The sequence below is a fragment of the Rosa chinensis genome, chromosome 6, assembly GCF_002994745.2.
Source record: "Rosa chinensis cultivar Old Blush chromosome 6, RchiOBHm-V2, whole genome shotgun sequence".
Classification (NCBI taxonomy): domain Eukaryota; kingdom Viridiplantae; phylum Streptophyta; class Magnoliopsida; order Rosales; family Rosaceae; genus Rosa; species Rosa chinensis.
The window spans coordinates 68,172,591-68,190,707 of record NC_037093.1 but is presented as its reverse complement, the minus strand read 5'-3'; the positions used below and the strand labels follow the sequence as shown (position 1 = coordinate 68,190,707).

General features: G+C 38.6%; 3 protein-coding genes across 7 annotated transcripts; 2 read left to right on the top strand and 1 right to left on the bottom strand.

Moving 5' to 3' along the window:
* Positions 1–1,359: 1,359 nt before the first annotated feature.
* On the bottom strand, positions 1,360–4,947 carry LOC112173301 (probable ADP,ATP carrier protein At5g56450). Its single transcript, XM_024310913.2, has 2 exons — positions 4,170–4,947; positions 1,360–2,408 (listed from the first exon to the last, which is right to left on the bottom strand). Exons 1-2 carry the CDS (start codon positions 4,500–4,502, stop codon positions 1,770–1,772), a joined length of 972 nt encoding a protein of 323 aa, XP_024166681.1. The 5' UTR covers positions 4,503–4,947; the 3' UTR covers positions 1,360–1,769.
* Positions 4,948–7,151: 2,204 nt separating this feature from the next.
* Positions 7,152–10,345, top strand: LOC112172453 (protein indeterminate-domain 7). Of its 5 annotated transcripts, none has more exons than XM_024309804.2 (5): positions 7,153–7,423; positions 7,641–7,679; positions 7,782–7,934; positions 8,028–8,424; positions 9,099–10,345. In XM_024309804.2, the coding sequence occupies exons 3-5, from the start codon at positions 7,802–7,804 to the stop codon at positions 10,114–10,116; spliced, it is 1,548 nt and encodes a 515-aa protein (XP_024165572.1). In that variant the 5' UTR covers positions 7,153–7,423; positions 7,641–7,679; positions 7,782–7,801; the 3' UTR covers positions 10,117–10,345. The 5 variants fall into 5 exon arrangements, with proteins under 5 accessions (XP_024165569.1, XP_024165568.1, XP_024165572.1 ...); XM_024309803.2 differs by having other exon boundaries at positions 7,154–7,423; positions 7,791–7,934; XM_024309801.2 differs by lacking the exon at positions 7,641–7,679 and having other exon boundaries at positions 7,152–7,423.
* A 2,396-nt stretch (positions 10,346–12,741) lies between these two features.
* LOC112170259 (ATP-dependent zinc metalloprotease FTSH 4, mitochondrial) lies at positions 12,742–17,935 on the top strand. The gene is made up of 7 exons (XM_024307479.2): positions 12,742–12,998; positions 13,893–13,983; positions 14,150–14,413; positions 14,690–14,926; positions 15,026–15,150; positions 15,672–16,148; positions 16,661–17,935. Exons 1-7 carry the CDS (start codon positions 12,972–12,974, stop codon positions 17,585–17,587), a joined length of 2,148 nt encoding a protein of 715 aa, XP_024163247.1. The 5' UTR covers positions 12,742–12,971; the 3' UTR covers positions 17,588–17,935.
* The last annotated feature ends 182 nt before the right edge of the window (positions 17,936–18,117 follow it).

Here is an 18,117-nt window from a genome sequence, read left to right as displayed (position 1 = left end):
CTTTCTAAAAGTTATGACTAGTCAATTTATTATCTAATATAAAAAATTACAGGTATAAAACTTTGTAATTGTTAATTTGTTTGACCATCCAATGACAATTTAGTAGTTCCGCCATTGTGGAGAAACTACTGATACAGTTTTGGTTGAATGTTCGATTCAAAATTTTATACTTGATCAATATGGTGTTTGGTGGATGAGAACTTAAATAATACAAAACCTATTTCTAAGCATCTATTTGAAGGGAACAATAATAATTCCTTATGGATTTCTCAATAACTAACACAAGTAATTAATATGGTCAATTATAAAATACTAATATGTTAATATATACTAATCAAATAAAATAGTAGCCTTAATGTAGTTAAATAATAGTGTATTTCATGGTTTTTTAGGTTAAGGATATTTTAGGTAATTTAGGTTGTGTATTTAGTAAAATATTAGAATGAATAATTAAATGGTAGGTGTATTAACTATTGAGTAAGGAGTGTGTATTAAGTAATTAAGGGTGTGTATTTAAAACTTCTCTTTCTCTATATATATTATATTAAATTTTCTATTTTGGGATATATGAAAGAATTAGTTGTTTTTGGGAATCTTGAAATTACACCATAATCAATGAGTTGTAATTAGAAATTAAGAATAGCTGAATGTATTTGGGGGAGATATTGAATTTGATACAAAAACAATTAGTTATAAGAGTTGAGATCATTTTATAAGTGTTGTGTCATTTGCACCATCGGTGTATAGAATAATTTTCATACAAAAACAACTAGTTATTTTACTTTGCCAAATAATAAATGAAGTTGATGTCCGATTTCAGCAAAGGCACAAGGGTTTGTTGAAAATTGTAACATAGAATTTATGCCAAAAGTCGAATGATATCAATCTGCTGTAGGCCCACCTCATTAGGCTTCATTCAGCTCCAGTCGTAACCTTCCCCAGATAGTTTTAGTGATCGGTGACGGCAGCAATGGGCCATAACAGAAAACATGGGCCGAAAGATAAGATGTGGCTGGCTAAGCAACTGAAATTACCTACCAAGTACAACTAGGATATTTTGTAGTTTGTGTGTTTTGGATGGGTTATTTTCGTCCCATTAAAATGTTAAAAAGTTTTTTTGACAGTTGACACGTACACACTTGGCTCGCGGTAGCTGTAAATTAGTACTGTTAATTGAAATAGTTGAAATTTGGATTCCTTGAAATTTATATTATCATTTGACTCGTTTCTTCAGTTGTAATATTTTAGATTAATAAAAGAAATTATTTTATTTTTTCATAAAGAAAACAAAATTTTCATCACTGAATCAACTCAATTCTATGATTTCTTTTCAGACCAGGACTAAGAAAACTAATACAATTTCACCCCCTAACTCGGGGCCTAAAGCTATTTTATTTATAATCTGATAATAAAATAATCACATCCTCTTGTTTGTGAAAGAGCTCATCCCTGTTGTTCCTTCCCAACTAAGAAAAAACGAACGGTTCCATAAAAATTAAATTACCAATGACGGTTTCCAAGTCAAATTTTAATTTCATGACGTAAAAATCAGTGAGTAAATATTGCCGGAGCCTCGAAAAGCAAGGCGGCAAAAAGAATGTCACCCACAGCATGTTACGAAACTACACCATCAAAACTCATCTGCTTTTTACAAGATTTTTCTGCTGTGTAAATCCCATTGCTTCATTCTAGTATCCACTACTCTATAACTCTAATCCTTCTCTTAAGCTGGCTGAAGCGACAGGGAAGAGATCACAACGATATTCGTGTTATAATCTGCCCCAATGCATCAACTTCTTGACCTCGTCGTATAAAACCAAGATTGCAGCTGCGCCAGTACTCCTAACCATGTTAGAAACTGCACCACGATAAAATGAAACTACCCCTTCTTTCCTATAAATCTTCTTCCAGCAGTCCAGAGTACCGCTGTACATCTGCTGTTCCAAGCCAGACTGCATCATCATCCTCCTCCGAACTGTATCCAGTGGATATGACAGCAATCCAGCAGAGGTCGTGACTGCCTGAGCCACTACCCAACGTTTCCACATTGGCAACTCCAGCTCATGTTTCTTCGAATTTCCTGATAAGATCTCTTTCATTGTATCAAAGCCTCCAAAATAAAGTCCTCGGTGAACGACCATCCCCTGTAGCGAGGCAGGAAGACCTCTGTAAATGCCTCGAGTCCCATCCTTCTGGCGAATGGTAACCAGGAAATGGTAGATCCCTCGAAATTGACGGGCTTCATTTCTTCCAATGTCAGCAGCAAGGCGGGTATGTGCAATATCAAGGGGGTATATTATAATCAATGTTGTACAACCAGCAGCAGCCCCAGCAATGAAATTGGCAGGTGCACCAGACAAAAAATGACCATCTAAGCTTCCACTCCTTAACATGTTTCTATAAAGATCCTGTAAAAGAAAAAATTAGTAAGGACCATGCACTACACGATATGAAGATTTGAACACTTTGAAATCATCATGTACTATTAACACCTTCATCAACCATAATAGCAAACAATAACTAGAATGGTAGACTCCTTCACTATCAACATCAATGCGCCAAAGACAGAATGTTATCAATGTTTTTGCTGTAGATTTATACTTGTAATTTGCTTCGTATCATGATAATAAACTTAGAATGTATATTTAATATATACACATTGTTAACAAGTATAGGAACTAATGGATTTCTGCTATTCTTCTAAAGCTTTACTTCTGTTTAATCTCACAGTCAATACTGTTACTAACTTCTGCCATCATAGCTTCACAAATAACACTAACACTATCAAGGACAGGCAATATGCAATTTGAGACACAGGTTAAAGAAACCATCTCAATCTCCTAGAGCTAACACTCCATAATTACCTTAGCCTTTTCTAATTTCTTCTTTTCAGGCTTATCAAGGGAAGGGAATCCTCCCACCCTAATGAAGTAGTCACATCGACTAGACTTGAAAAACCTCTCTTAAGCGGAGAATTTCTTTGCTATCTTCTTTACTTACTGCATCTAAGACAATGCCACAGTTTAAATCTTGGTTATAACTTGTAATTTTTATGAGAATCTTATGAACAACTAATTTTATGGTTGAATGACATGACCTCAATACTTTGACAAATAGATTTCAGCATTTCCAAAAGTCGTAGTGCCTTGAGATCTCCTTCCTAAGTCTCTCTTCGCCTCCCTATTATTTCAAACCACTCTAATCTCTCCAAAACTAAAACACAATCTTTTTCTCCTCTGTAAACACCTCCTTCCATTACTAAAGTTTCTACCATCTAAGGCTCAGCACATTTAAAGGCAATAACCCACCTTGTGCTGTCCTGCATCATGCTTGATATCTCAAAAGTCTCACCATTATCACTCTCAAACATTGCAACCCAGTGCTGTTCCTAGACAGACTTAAACCATGCCTAACATTGTCCTATGAACCAGGCAGGAGTAGAAAACCAGAATATGATTGCAACCTCACCCTCTTGCTTTCAAAAATCCCCTTACAAACGGAGCATCCATGCATGGTGAACCAAACCCCTTATCTACAATGTGCTCAAACTCGACCAGATACCTCAAATATCTTTTATAACAATTGCCGATAAAAAGCCCTCAGTAATAGTGGATTGGATATCAGGGACAAATGTTTAACAGACCATGAACCAATTTATATCAGCTACTTTCTCTCCGTCATAGCTAGCAGACTAGATAGAGGGGAATTCATCCGAAAGGATGCAGATCTTTGGACTAAAAGAGCCACTCCTCCAGACAAGTTCTAGCTAGCAATTTCACATTCAAAATCTATCTACCAACAAACTCCCTCAGTTAAATCTACTTTGCCAGAAGCAACACACAATCTGACTCAAGTTTTGTAATGCAGGAACCAGCAACATTACAGATCATCATGAGATACCAATAAGACAATGTTGCTCCCTAAGGACTCCTTTCTCTTAAAACATTCAAGTAAATAGGAAATACAAGCATGCATTCATATACACTTTCTCCATGTTCAAACAAACACACTGATCTTTCATATTCCCTCAATGCAATCAAAGGTTCTCAATTAGTCCATTGCATCCAAAACCAAGCAATCTCCCCAAATAACAAACCCATCACAATTAATCCTAAACCAATTGAAACACATAAGAAATTAGCAATCTTGACCAGAAAAAAAAAAATTACCTTGAGGGAAAAATTGAGAGCTACAGAAGGGTAATAACGAAGAACACTGCTGCCATTGCCTCTCCACAAAGACAAGATGCCTTCTTCTCTAACCGTACGGGCTATACAATCCAACATGCCCTTGAATTTGGTCCTTCCTCCCCCAAGAATGGCCATATTGCTCTCTTGGGTCTGCAGCAACAGCTTGGCTCTCTCTATCGGAGCCACAATCGTGTGCACCACCCCACCCATCACCGCCCCGGCCATCAGATCACGGTGGAAGTTGGTCAGCCAATCGTGCGGCCCTGATTGCTTCGACCCTGAATTTTCTGGGCCACGATCATCTTCCCTCATTTCTTGTCCCTCCCGCTTTTTCTTTATCTCTGTGGAAAATGGAAAATGGGAGATTGAATGGGGCTAACAACAACCCTGATATGCATAGTGGCAATTACCCAAATCCCAAACGCCAAGCTTCATTGATTTTTTAGCTTAAAATTTACAAGCTTTGTGTATAAAGATGTGTGCTTTTTTGCATTGAGAAAACGAAATATGCGCTTCACTTCCCGATACCTGAGTTTTATAGAGGACGGCTAAGATCAGAAGCACCCCCCTGGATTGATGGATAAGTACGCACGTTGTTTTGACACGTCTGTTTGGTCAAATTAGTTCTACTGCAATCTTCATCTTTATTTGTTCCCTAGTCCCCGCAAAGGTTTAACATAAAATTATTTGCTTCGGGGGACTCTGTCTTCTCAAAGTTGCAAACTTCAGAACGTAAACACCAAACTAAACGAGGTTTGGGTTTGGCTAATCTTCGGGCGTTTACTTTTCCCGATGATGCTGTGCCAGGGATACCAAACCCATCTTTTGCTTTTATACTTTTGTGTTTATGGCGCCTTTAGCCCATAAAGACTAAAGAGCAGGGTAGGAAACAGATAGAAGAGAGGTCAAACCCAGCAAATAGAAAATGTAAGGGAGGTGGCCCAGCAGAACCAGGTGTGTGGCCGCTATCTTGGGGTTTTGAGATTGGGTTGAGACCTTTTGGGGAAGAAATGTTTAACGTTTGGTGAGCGTTCGTGAGATTGTAAACTACTATTGGGACTTCAAAGAGTGTACATGTTAAAATGACTCTTGTGATTAATATATCGATTTTAGAAATAGAGTTTTAGTCTGAAACAAGAAGCGTGAATTTCATTCCCCTTAAGATAAATTAAATGAGTTACATAAACATGATGAACATGATAATGTGAGTATGATGAAATTATAAACGAGTTGGGTTAGTATTGAGTCATTTTACGTGATTAATTGAATGAGGTAAGTAAGTTTGTGTGGTGTTTAAGTTAAGAAAACAAAATAGAAAAAACATTCGCTCACCTGGCTTATAACGTGACCCTTTAAATGGAATCTCTAAAGTACCTTTTCATAATGGCTTGTAAAAGAAAAAGAAAAAGATGATGTAGGAGTTCACCAAGAAAAACTTAAAAGAGAAAGAACATTGTTAAGGACGTGTTAAAATGTCGTGCATCTCTTCTTGATCAGGTGATTTTGCTACCTACCCAGCGTGTGTTAGACCCATCCTAAGCCCACAAATAGGCCCAACTCAATATTCGGCTTTTCTGTTGTATACCAGATTGGGAATTTACCCAACCAGAAAAGGAGGGCTTTTGGGAGACAGAGAGTGCCCAAAAGGAAACGAACAGTAGCTTAGTCCATATATACACGAAAATCAAATCCAATTTTTTTTTTTTGTTGGTGTCGGTTTGAATAACAGCTAGCCAGACACAACATGATTGTCTCAGAAACCAGCACAGCAAAACTGAAACAAGAACGTACATCATGCATCCAGTGAATCTGAATCTTGAACTCAGACCCCCTTCTTTGAATTTTAGCCAACCAAGAAATGACAGTTAATAATTTAACTGATATATACACATCATATGAATATATGATCATAAGTTTTATCAAAATATTTGGATGTTACCCCTTGACCTGAGTTTTCACCCTTCTATATATTTATTTAAATATCTGTTCTTAATTATTACTAATATTCTGGCATCTAGCTAATTAGTTATTAGCTATTTTTTTACACTGAGGTAATTAATTAAGCTGCTGATATAATTCTTTACTGTCGCCCTTGTTTGCTACTGCCTACTGTTAACCTCAATCGTCAAGATACGTACTATAAATAACCAGTTTCACTGCTAAATCACGAGTGCTTGATTATCATAGAAAGAGAGAGAGAGAGGCCGCCTCTCTCTCTCTCTCTCTCTCTCTCTCTCTCTCACAGTCTCACTAGCTAGCAAACACACAGTAAAATAAAACAACGAATATCGATGGCCTGTGAAGCACTGGGGACCGACCTAGCTACTTCAATATGTGTTTCCTAGCTATATGTACATTCATTTCAAAGGCCAAGACATATGTCAGAAAACTAGCCATTTTAATGAGTAGGTTAAGGAACAAACATCGATCAGTACGTTCGCAAACAAGTAAAACATATGGGCTAAGAATGAGGAGGAGTGTTTTTCCATAAGCATGTCTGCTAGAATATATGTATATATATGTTTTTCAATCAATACACAACTGAATCATCCAATCATTCATTCATGCTTGTACATGGATGCACAGATAGAGGAGAGAGGTTTTGCTATATAGCTTTTTCTCTCTTTTACCCATCATGTTAAAAAGGCCTTAATCAACTTCTCATTATCGATCTCTCTAGTCTCTACCTCTCTCTCTGGTACTGTGTATGAAAGCTTGCACTTTTTCACTTGGCCGGTTTTGCTTTACTTTTGTACTACTCATTAATTTTCTCGTTTAATGGCAAGGGAAAGGTAGTGATTGGTGTGTTATCAAAGAGCTTAAGAAAGTGATTATTAAAACAAAATAGTTAGGAGGAAATTCAAAATTGGTGTGAATACTAATATAATAATAAACAAGTAAAATGAGGAAGGAGAGACTGGGAAGAGACCAAAGGAAAAGACAGAAAGTGCACGTCAGAACAAGCAAGGCTGTTGGTTAGCTTAGCTTAGCTTAGCTAGCTGTGGTGCTGGATGGATGGGTCGACACCTCCAAGGGAATCTCCTCTTCAGTCCTCATCCACATCTCTCTCTTTCTTTCTCTCTCTCTCTTCTCTCTCCCCCTCTCTCTCTCTCTCTCATGCAAAGCACACCATCTTCATCTTCTTTGATATGAGAATCCAGTCTCATATGATTCAAGGTTAATTGATTTACCTAAATTCCCATCTTGAATGCAACCCACTAGTTACCAGCAAGGTTTGTGCTATTTTTCTTTTAAAATTCTATGCTCCTTTTCCTTTGGTTTTTCATTTTTTGCATGTTTTTCCTGTTTGATTCTCTTGATGAGTTTCATCATCATCAAAAAGGGTAGTACTGAAAAGCTATTAAAAAAATGAAGCCTTGATAGATTTATGTGAATTTGAATTAGGGTTTGGCAACTGAGATCTAACTTCTAATCTTCTATGGCATACAGCTAGCTAGCTAGATGTGAAAGTTGCTAATCAATTTGTTGGTATGTTTATGAATCTCATGCATACTATTATTAATACACAGAATTGAAGTGCTTAGTTGTTCAAATTTAATGTAGGTGAAAATCAATTAATTATGATGAAAGGTTTTGCAGTGGATGAGAACATGTCCAATCTGACTTGTGCATCTGGAGATTTAAGCGCTTCTGCCAATTCGAGTATCAGAAATGATTCATCATCTTCAACACAACAGCAACAACCACCGCAAAAGAAAAAGAGAAATCTTCCAGGCAACCCAGGTCGGTCTCATCTTTATTGGTTCAACTTTTGTTACTTAACTCAATTAGCTTTAGTTTTGGTACGTTAATTATTTTGGATTATATATGTAACAGACCCAGACGCTGAAGTGATAGCCTTGTCCCCCAAATCACTCATGGCAACGAACCGATTCGTTTGCGAGGTCTGCAACAAAGGGTTTCAGAGAGAGCAGAACCTTCAGCTTCACCGGAGAGGCCACAATCTGCCATGGAAGCTAAAGCAAAGGACAAACAAGGAGGTGAGGAAGAAGGTGTATCTGTGCCCGGAACCGACATGTGTCCACCATGACCCCTCGAGGGCTCTTGGAGACCTCACAGGGATCAAGAAGCACTTTTCCAGAAAGCACGGTGAGAAGAAGTGGAAATGTGAGAAGTGCTCGAAGCGATATGCGGTTCAATCGGATTGGAAAGCTCATTCTAAGATCTGTGGCACAAGAGAGTATCGATGTGACTGTGGAACCCTTTTCTCTAGGTAACACTCCCAATTAATTATATAATTAAGGCAAACCTGTTGAAAAGGATTGGAATGGAACCACATGAATTTGAAGAACCAACTTAATTAATAATTTTTTATAAGATATCTATGTGATAAAAACTGTCAGAAAGCTTAGCGCGTTTTATACAATGATGCAAATAATTGTAGCATTGTGACGGTTTGCTCTCGTCTGGAATGATGCAAAAGCTTTACGAGAGTGTTCTAGACTTCTAACTGCAAAGAAAAGTTCCTGGAGAGTCAATTACCATGTCTATAATTTATATTTGGGATTTTCATTCAAAAATTAATCATCTATAATTTGTACACAATTTTGGGAATATTTTTCCATATTCATCACTATAGTAATTACCCTTATGAAATGAAATGAGAAGGAGAGGCGACGGAGTCAAAGCTTTTGAGTTGTAAAGTGCCTAGTGTAAGAAGCAGGCTTTAATGGGTTACACATCTGTTGTTCTTTAAAAACAAAAAGAACGAAAATACAAAAAGGTACGTGATCAGAAAGAGAGAGAGAGAGAGAGAGAGAGAGAGAGAGAGAGTGAGAGAGAGAGAGATTCTACAATGTTAATTTATATACGTTTGCTGTTTGATGGTTTGCTTGTTTTGTTCTTTTGTGTTTGTTTTGATTATATCTTACTGGTAATTATTTACAGGAGGGACAGTTTCATCACTCACAGAGCTTTCTGTGACGCTTTGGCACAAGAGAACAGCAACGCAGCTAGAGCCATAAACCCACTTCTCTCCTCATCACTGCCCCAACTCCACGGTGGCTTCCAACCTCATCACCTATCCCATCATCACGTGAAGAGAGAAGTACAAGATCTTCAGCTACAGCTTCCGCCGTGGATGGGCGGCGAAGCAGCCGCCTCAGCTGGTCCATCTCATCACCTCTCTAGCAATATAAACCTATCCTCATCGTCACCATTGTTCTCCACCTCTTCATTCGACCACCAGCAGTCTTTTCTGCACCAAAACCCTAACCCTAGCTCATCGGATTTCCAGCCCTCAGCTTCTGCTCACATGTCAGCCACTGCTTTGCTTCAAAAGGCGTCAGAAATGGGCGCCACTGTAAGCAAGCCTTCCTCGATGTTTCTCAAGCCCCATGACCAACAACACCAAGCTTCCCACATGATGCCGGAAACGACAGCGTTTGGCTCTTTCATGGAGCAGGCTGGTGCCAACTCTGGTGGCGCAGCGGCAGCTTCTAATAACTCTCTTTTGCATGATATGATGATGATGACTTCTCATCTGCAGCAATCTTCTTCAGCGGCTCGTGGCGGGTTTGACCAGCTTTCATCCTCGCCATCCTTTGGAGATCATCATCATCAGGGCTTCAATGGATCGATGGTGATGGGTAGTTTCGCTGAAAATGTTAACCCTTCCCCTCAGAAGAAACTAATCACTGGGGAATCTCAGCTTCGGAGGACTAGTAGTACTACTGATGGAGGAGGAGGAGGTGGCGGCAGCGGCGGTGGCGGTGGTGGGATGAATGAGGGAATGACAAGAGATTTCTTGGGTCTGAGAGCATTTTCTTCTCAAGATGATCAAGACTTTTTCAACATGGCTGCTGCTCATGGACTCGACCAGCATGTGGTGAATTCTACTTCTTCAGCTAATTACAATGGACAGCAGCATAATCATCAGAACCAGACTTCTTGGCAAGGTAATTGATCAGCTAGCAGTGCACTGATCGAAGTTAGATATATAGGAATAGGATCCATCATTTCCTTCATTTCCTTGAGAGAGAGGGAAAGAACAATTACAATCTAGCTTATTGTCTTAAGGCGTATTCATCAATGTGGTTAATAGACTTCTATTTTGAATGGTGCTCTAATTATGCACTCCTCACTTTCTTAATTTTCGTCTTTTTTATATGTAAACATCTTTTGTTGCTGCTTTTTTTTTTTGGATTGCTCAGTTAATTTGTAATTTATTGTCTCTTATGTTTTGGTCCGAAATAGAAAATGCGTCTAAGATATAATTAACATCCAAACTCCTCCAGTTAGATTTTTACTGGTAGTACTTAAAATCTAGTGATTAGGCTGCCTTTGTGTGACTTAAAATACCCAACTCAAAAACCATCTTGAATTTCATGGATGGCTAAAGCATTTAATAAGCAGAACAGCATATATATTATCCGACTAATAACTTTAACAATTAGTGCTTTTTCTTCTGAAACCGCGTTGGTGGCAACTTGGCGCATCATGTGTTTTAGGCACTGTTAGTTGTCAAAACTGTTATTATAAAAGGCCAATATTTTGACATGAAAGAATACTGTGAATAATAAAAATCAAATTCAAGAAAATACAACGTACGTGGAAGACAAACAAATGAACGATGGCCAAACAATAGCCAGTGTTCCATCACCAACAACTCAACAAGTGTTTTCGTGAATTCACGTGAATTCAATTCATGGCCATGCATAGAGTAAGCACAGTGGAAAAGATGTAGGTCAAGAAATTATCAAAACCAACAATAAGTCCTTTTCGAAGAGTACAGGATTTTTTGGGTTTGAAGCAAAAACTAAATCATATCAAAATCAATACAAGTACTCAACGAGAAATTATTTACTAAGAATTATACAATAGTCAAAAGTATGTGTTGACTGTTACGGGGTAATTAAATGTGCAAAGTCTCTGAACTACTTTCTCAAATAAAGCTAAGTTAGCCGCTGACAAAGATTCGTGGAAGTACAGTAATACTGTGCTTGGATGTCGACATATCATATGAAGAGTCCTTGTTTTTTCTTTTGGAGTATGATCGAATATGCATGCTGCTTTGTCTATATATTTATGATTTGAATTGTGTGAGTGGGCAGAGTAAAGAAGATGCCATTGTGATCTCTGTTAGCTGAGCTAAAGCTAGCTTTGTGTAATTTCAATCCCGAGAAAGATGATGAAACATGAAATTATATTCCAGTACTTGCAGTAACCCTGCCTAGCTAGCTCTGGAAAAGAAAAGCAGCCTTAGCCTAGCTAGCTCTGACTGAACACAACCATGCCTCTCCTTTTACACTTCTTTAATTTAGTTTCCTGCAAATACTCCTTGCTTTTAGAATTTCAAAATTCTGCCTCCTGCTGGTGCTGGTATTCATTCATACATTCGAGTTAGTACTGGTAAGAATATTGGTGATCGAGGGTGTTAAACAAGTTGCAAGCACGTCGTATTTGAAAATTGAAATTTTGAAGATGCGCAGGTAAGGCATTTCTACAGAAAGAGCAACACGGCAGTTGCTGATACTTTGAACAGTTCATCACATCCTTGAAATTTAGGCAAGCTAGGTTCTCTGTTAATGGATAGTGTCCTTCCTTGAAGTTATTCACTTATTTGTGCCAAATTCCAAGAGCTCATTATTAGGGTTAGAGCTCAAGGAGATCTAGCGGAAGTTCAGCCCACCTTCTTGTTGTTGGGCCTTGCACCTTAAAGAAGAAGTTCATTTCAACTTTGTGCCTCGGCCCTCGGACATGCCATAAAAATCCATATTGCCTTATACATAGCTTGAAAACCTCACTTGCAAAAGGTACCAAATTGGGGCATTTCTTTTTTCTTGCTAAAACACATCAGAACATGTCTTTGTTAATATGTTGTCTGTTAGTCGGTCCAAAAGAAGGCACATTTTCAACCCTTGGAGCTACATTTTGGATATTCTAACCTTGATTTGGCTAAATTTAACCAAATAAAAATATATCCAAAAAAAAAAGTATTCAATCAAACAAAACATATTTTAGTTATACATTTGTAACATGTAAATGTATCGATTTCAGCAAATATTAGGCTGATGAATTACTAATAGATTTCTATCTTCTTCTTCTGGTTGTAATTGTTGTTCCAAGTTTATGAAAATGTAGAGTGAAGATTTGTAAATCATTAATGTTACTTCTTTTTTTTTTCGATGAAAAGAAAATTATAAAATAAAACCCCTGCTACAATCTATTTAAAAGAGATCAAATCAAAAGCCCGAAAGAACAGGAGAATGAAGTTTATCATGCCAACTATCAACGTTAATTTTATGACCGAAATTCGCCAAAAGCATCATCAGTGTTACTTTGACCCTAGAAAGAAAGAACCAAATGATCATCCTAGTTTTTCTCTGCAAATAAACCGAGACTTAACTCCGGTTAATCCATCCACTCCTTACTAGAATCAACCCGGATAAGAAGTCCAAACTACTCTCATCTTTGGGAATTCCCAAAAGAAGCCAAGGCAAAATATCCACCCCTACAGGGGCAGTACAGCCATTTCCATGAGGACGATAATGGTAAACAAGACACGTGAAACAAATCAGAAAAGCGTGCGGAAACTAGAACCTTAAGCCTCTTTTCTGTTCCACCATGAAGTTGATGTTGTTAAGACCCTAGTATCTCTCTTCTGCTCTCCATTGTTTCCTTCCCTCATTCCATTCCCTACTTTCTCCCCCAATCAAAACGCCACCGTTTCTCACCCATCCGAAGTTTTCAGATACAGATACCTTTCAGAAACAGAGGACCTTCAAATCAAGAGGTTTCACGTCTTAAAGCAAAAGGGATATGGCCCTGAGACGCCTGCTGACTCAGGTCGGTTAAATTTCGAGCTGGGTTTCTATCAATTTCAGATTTTTATGCAATCTTTGGATCCTATCTACCTATTTAGCGCCAAAGTTTGAGTCTTTTAAGTTGATCTCGAAAACCCTAGTTCTTAGATTGATCTTAATTGTTTAATTGGTATGTTAATTTCATTACCTTTCTTCTGTATAATCAAGGTGTTGCGGTATAGGGGTCTATTTAGGTTGGAGTTAGTGTGTGATTAAGGATATGGTGATGAATATGGTTTTTGGTCCATGTTTGCATTGGGGGAGCTCATTAAGAAATTGGGTGTTTTGTGAAAACTCCAATCCCTTTTTGCTTATTGTTCAATTTCTCAGCTGTTGCACTGTGTGCCAGTGCTTTTAGGTGATAGGAAGGCTGAATCTTCATGCTGAATGGGAGTTGTGTGTGCTTGGTTAGATTGTGACGTTTAAATCTTCTCTTGTTGGGGTGTAAAGAATGAGGCTTTCGGTTACAGATGACCCTGTGATATGAGATTTTTGTGGTGTGCTCCTTTTGGATTTTAACAGAAAAGAAATGAAATTTTTTCCTTGTGATTAGATACATATGATAGAGGAGGAAAGTAATGGAATGTGTTTGTTTTTGTTACCTTTCAACTCTTCAAATCAATTTATTCACTTTGGTAAGGGGGTAATTTGGCTGAAAAGAGACGCACACTTGTCCAAATGCTTCTTTTTATTGAACAACTTCTAATTAGGGCCTTAAGTATGCTGATGCTGTGCTTGAGTGGTTTTCTGATCGGACTTTGATTTCAACTAGCCACTTTGGCATCGTTTGATTACCATGTTAGAAATCCTTTTTCTTTTTGTTGCTTTATGCCCTATTAAATTTTGTGTGTGTGTGTGTTTTTTTTTTCCACAACAGGTATCTAGGCATCGATCAGAGTTGGGACGGCTGAAACAAGTTGTTTCTAGGACATATTTTCCGGTCAACAGGGTTGCAGGAGGTGCTGGAGGTAGGACATTCACAAATTTCTTACTAATATCTTTTCATTTTTAGGTTTATTTTCTGTCAACAATTTAACTTTTGGTGCTTTTTTCTAGGCTTTAAGTAGAAGCCAGGACACTATTCTCCATTTATATTCACTTATCAAAGCAATAATTTTCCTATAACCTGTGCAGGGAATACAATTTTTAATACTCAAGAGAGGTGTCAGTCAGGCTATGTGCGCAATTTGGCTCGCAGAGGACGTGATGTTGATGAAGCTAATGAACTTGCCTATCTAAAAGAACTGTCCATGCGAAATGACCCTGAAGAAGTGATAAGATTATTTGAAAGTCAACCATCATTGCATTCCAACTCTTCAGCGCTTTCAGAATATGTGAAAGCATTGGTAAAAGTTGGCAGGCTGGATGAGAGTGAGTTACTGAAGACGTTGCAGAGAGGTGGGTAATGGAGCAGGGTGATACTTCGCTTTTAATTATTCCTACCAAAGTGGCGGTTTTATTTGTATATGTTTTGTGTGACTTTGTTTTTTACATTTTGGAGGTTTACAGTAAGTTGGGATGATTGAAACTTACTAGACAATGGTTCTATAATATTTCGGGAATAATCTAATAGTCTTTTCTTCTGAAAGTTTATAGTTATTTTCAGAAGTTCTTTACCTGCTTTCCATCTTATGAATTTGAGCTGGTGACTAACATTTGTTACAAATATATTAGGTGTATCCAACTCTGCAAGGGAGGATGAAAGCATGGGTGGCTTCTCAGTTCTTAGGAACGTTGGGAAGTCTACAAAAGATGGCGTTCTTGGAACTGCAAGTGCACCTATTCATATGGTGGCTAGAGAAGGAGGTCATTTTAAAGAGCAGCTGTGGCGTACAGTTCGCACAATTGCACTAGCCTTTCTTTTGATATCTGGCGTAGGAGCACTCATTGAGGATAGAGGAATAAGCAAAGGTCTTGCCATCTCTTAGTGCTTTAGGTTATCCTATGATTGGATTAATATGCATTCTGAAAAGATGAAGCTTTTTCTTAATTCCATGTTTCCATTTTCAGGACTTGGATTAAATGAAGAGGTCCAACCGAGCATGGAATCTAGCACTAAGTTTAGCGATGTCAAAGGAGTTGATGAAGCTAAGGCGGAGCTAGAAGAAATTGTTCACTATCTCCGAGATCCCAAGGTAGATGCATTTAGCTTTACAACCAGCCGAATATGAAATGCTGACACCTTGATTTTGGATTACCCTCCTTGTTTTGTGAGTCGGCGGCAATCTCATTGCTATTCATCCAACCTAAGATGAGTTTGGGATTGACCTATAAAGATTCAGTAAAGAACTTGAAATATCTTGATTCCACCCCTCACGTACAGCGTTTTTGAATCATTTTGAAATTTTATCTTCAAGGGTTGAGCTTTTGAAATTACTGTATCTGAATGGTTTAATTGAGTACATCTCGATATGCTGTGTGCCTTCTATCTCTCCTTTTCTACATGTTTTCTATGTTTCGTTTTTGAATCATTTTGAAAGTTTATCTTCAAGGGTTGACCTTTTGAAACTACTGTATCCAAATGGTTTAATTGAGTACATCTTGATATCCTGTGTGCCTTTTATCTCCCCTTTTCTACATGTTTTCTTCGTTTTTATCTTTCTATAACGTCAAAGTTTTATTTTAGTATTCCTTACCTTGGTTTCCCTTGCAATAGCGTTTCACTCGTCTTGGTGGCAAGCTACCAAAGGGTGTTTTGCTTGTTGGCCCACCTGGCACTGGAAAGACAATGTTAGCAAGAGCAATTGCCGGAGAAGCAGGGGTACCTTTCTTTTCATGCAGTGGCAGTGAATTTGAAGAGATGTTTGTTGGCGTTGGAGCTCGAAGGGTGAGGGATCTCTTTGCAGCTGCAAAGAAGCGGTCACCGTGTATTATATTTATTGATGAGATAGATGCTATAGGAGGAAGTCGCAACCCAAAGGATCAGCAGTACATGAAGATGACTCTGAATCAGTTACTTGTTGAACTTGATGGTTTTAAACAAAATGAAGGAATTATTGTTATTGCCGCTACTAATTTCCCCGAGTCACTGGACAAGGCATTGGTGAGACCTGGACGGTTTGATCGCCACATTGTTGTTCCCAATCCTGATGTTGAAGGGCGGAGGCAGATTATGGAAGTTCACATGTCTAAGGTAATCTTGTACTTCTTCTGAAAAAATTTAATGTACTTAAAGGGAATGGTAAGCTTTTGTTACAATTACCTCTTTATTCCATGTTTGGATTAAGCTTTAGGGTTTAGCATTCTGGTTGTCACGGCTATGGTGGATGCGAGTATTGTACCCTGATGAAGATTGTTCAATTTCCAGCCATCTTAGTCGTTCACCGCTAGGTCTGTGGCATCAATTTTAAAGCCACAATCATACCAAGAAATGGCTTTAAACCTGTAACGGGGAGGAATTCTTGATGATACTTTGTCATCACTATTGCAATGCCATAGTCAATTGATATTTGAGAAATTTTCTTTATTTGTGTATTAGGATCCACGAGGACAGAATACCATTGCATATCTTTTTTTATTTATTTTTTATTTTTATCTCTGTGTGTGTGTTGTATTTTGTTGTAAGATGTTTATAAGATTGATATAGCAGAATCCTGAGAACTAGAAGCCATTGTAGTAAGACTGATCAAAGTGCCCTTTTGACAGGTTATGAAGGCTGATGATGTTGATTTGATGATCATTGCTAGAGGAACTCCTGGGTTCTCTGGTGCTGATCTGGCCAACTTGATCAACGTAGCTGCTCTTAAGGCTGCCATGGATGGCGCTAAAGCAGTGAGTATGGCTGATCTGGAGTATGCAAAAGACAAGATTATGATGGGAAGTGAGCGAAAGTCAGCTGTCATATCTGATGAGTCACGAAAGCTAACAGCTTTTCATGAGGGTGGCCATGCACTTGTGGCTATTCATACTGATGGTGCTCATCCAGTTCACAAGGCAACAATAGTTCCCCGTGGTATGGCACTTGGCATGGTTGCCCAGTTACCCGAAAAGGATGAGACAAGTGTCTCACGGAAACAGATGCTTGCGCGGCTTGATGTTTGCATGGGGGGACGGGTTGCAGAAGAGCTCATCTTCGGTGAAAGTGAAGTAACTTCTGGTGCTTCTGACGATCTCCGGCAAGCAACTGCTCTTGCCAGAGCAATGGTTACAAAGTATGGTATGAGCAAAGAAGTGGGGCTTGTCACTCACAATTATGACGACAATGGGAAGAGCATGAGCACAGAAACTAGGCTGCTTATTGAAGAAGAAGTGAAGCACCTCTTGGAAACGGCTTACAACAATGCAAAGAATATACTTACCACACATCACAAGGAGCTCCATGCTCTTGCTAATGCCTTATTGGAGCAAGAGACACTCACCGGAAAACAGATCAAGGTCTTGCTTGCTAACATAAACTCTCAGCAGAACCAACAACCGCAACAGCAAGTTGTTGCAGAAACGTCACAGTCAAAACCAGTGCCGCCTCCATCACCACCCAATGCAGCTCAGTCTGCTGCTGCAGCAGCAGCAGCCGCCGCGGCCGCTGCAACTGCTGCAGCCAAATCAAAAGGCATGGCTCCTGTGGGATCTTAGCACGAGTGAGGTTATAGAGTTGCAGGTATCTAAAGTCGATGTGCATATGGTAAAATTACTTAGCAGCCTTTCTGTATGGGGGTAGACCAAAGAATGGTGCCAGCGAGGATTAATTTATGATGAATTGCCATAGTCGGATTGACCGGGAGTTGTAGAAGAGTTAAATTGGCAAGTCAGTGTAGGCCTTCTGATTGAGGCATTGGTAGACACCCACTGTCTATTTTTGATTCTTCCTTTATTTATTTTTTCCTGAATTGTTTCTTGGAGGTTCTTGTTTATACTATAAAAGAATAATGGATTCCTGATGTATGCTCAGTTTTGTAATTTCATAAACCCTTTTGCTCTTTATCTTTTGCCTTCAGCACTCAAGTTGTAAAGAGCTAAAGATGATAATGAAACAACATGCGCTCAAGTTCGGGAAGCAAACTTGTTGGCCGCTCAAAACCTCGTCACTCTTCATCTTTAGGTAGAATCAATTCTCCGACTAAACGAATAACCATAGCTTGATAAAGAAAACATTTTCACTTTGA

Coding starts and splice junctions, on each gene's coding strand:
- LOC112173301 (XM_024310913.2), bottom strand. CDS start 4,502: ATGAGGGAAGATGATCGTGGCCCAGAAAATTCAGGGTCGAAGCAATCA. Junction 2,409..4,169: donor CTCTCAATTTTTCCCTCAAG/GTAATTTTTTTT, acceptor TTTCTTTTACAG/GATCTTTATAGAAACATGTT.
- LOC112172453 (XM_024309800.2), top strand. CDS start 7,399: ATGCAACCCACTAGTTACCAGCAAG. Junction 7,424..7,754: donor ACCCACTAGTTACCAGCAAG/GTTTGTGCTATT, acceptor AATTTAATGTAG/GTGAAAATCAATTAATTATG. Junction 8,425..9,098: donor TGTGGAACCCTTTTCTCTAG/GTAACACTCCCA, acceptor AATTATTTACAG/GAGGGACAGTTTCATCACTC.
- LOC112170259 (XM_024307479.2), top strand. CDS start 12,972: ATGGCCCTGAGACGCCTGCTGACTCAG. Junction 12,999..13,892: donor TGAGACGCCTGCTGACTCAG/GTCGGTTAAATT, acceptor TTTCCACAACAG/GTATCTAGGCATCGATCAGA. Junction 15,151..15,671: donor ACTATCTCCGAGATCCCAAG/GTAGATGCATTT, acceptor CCCTTGCAATAG/CGTTTCACTCGTCTTGGTGG.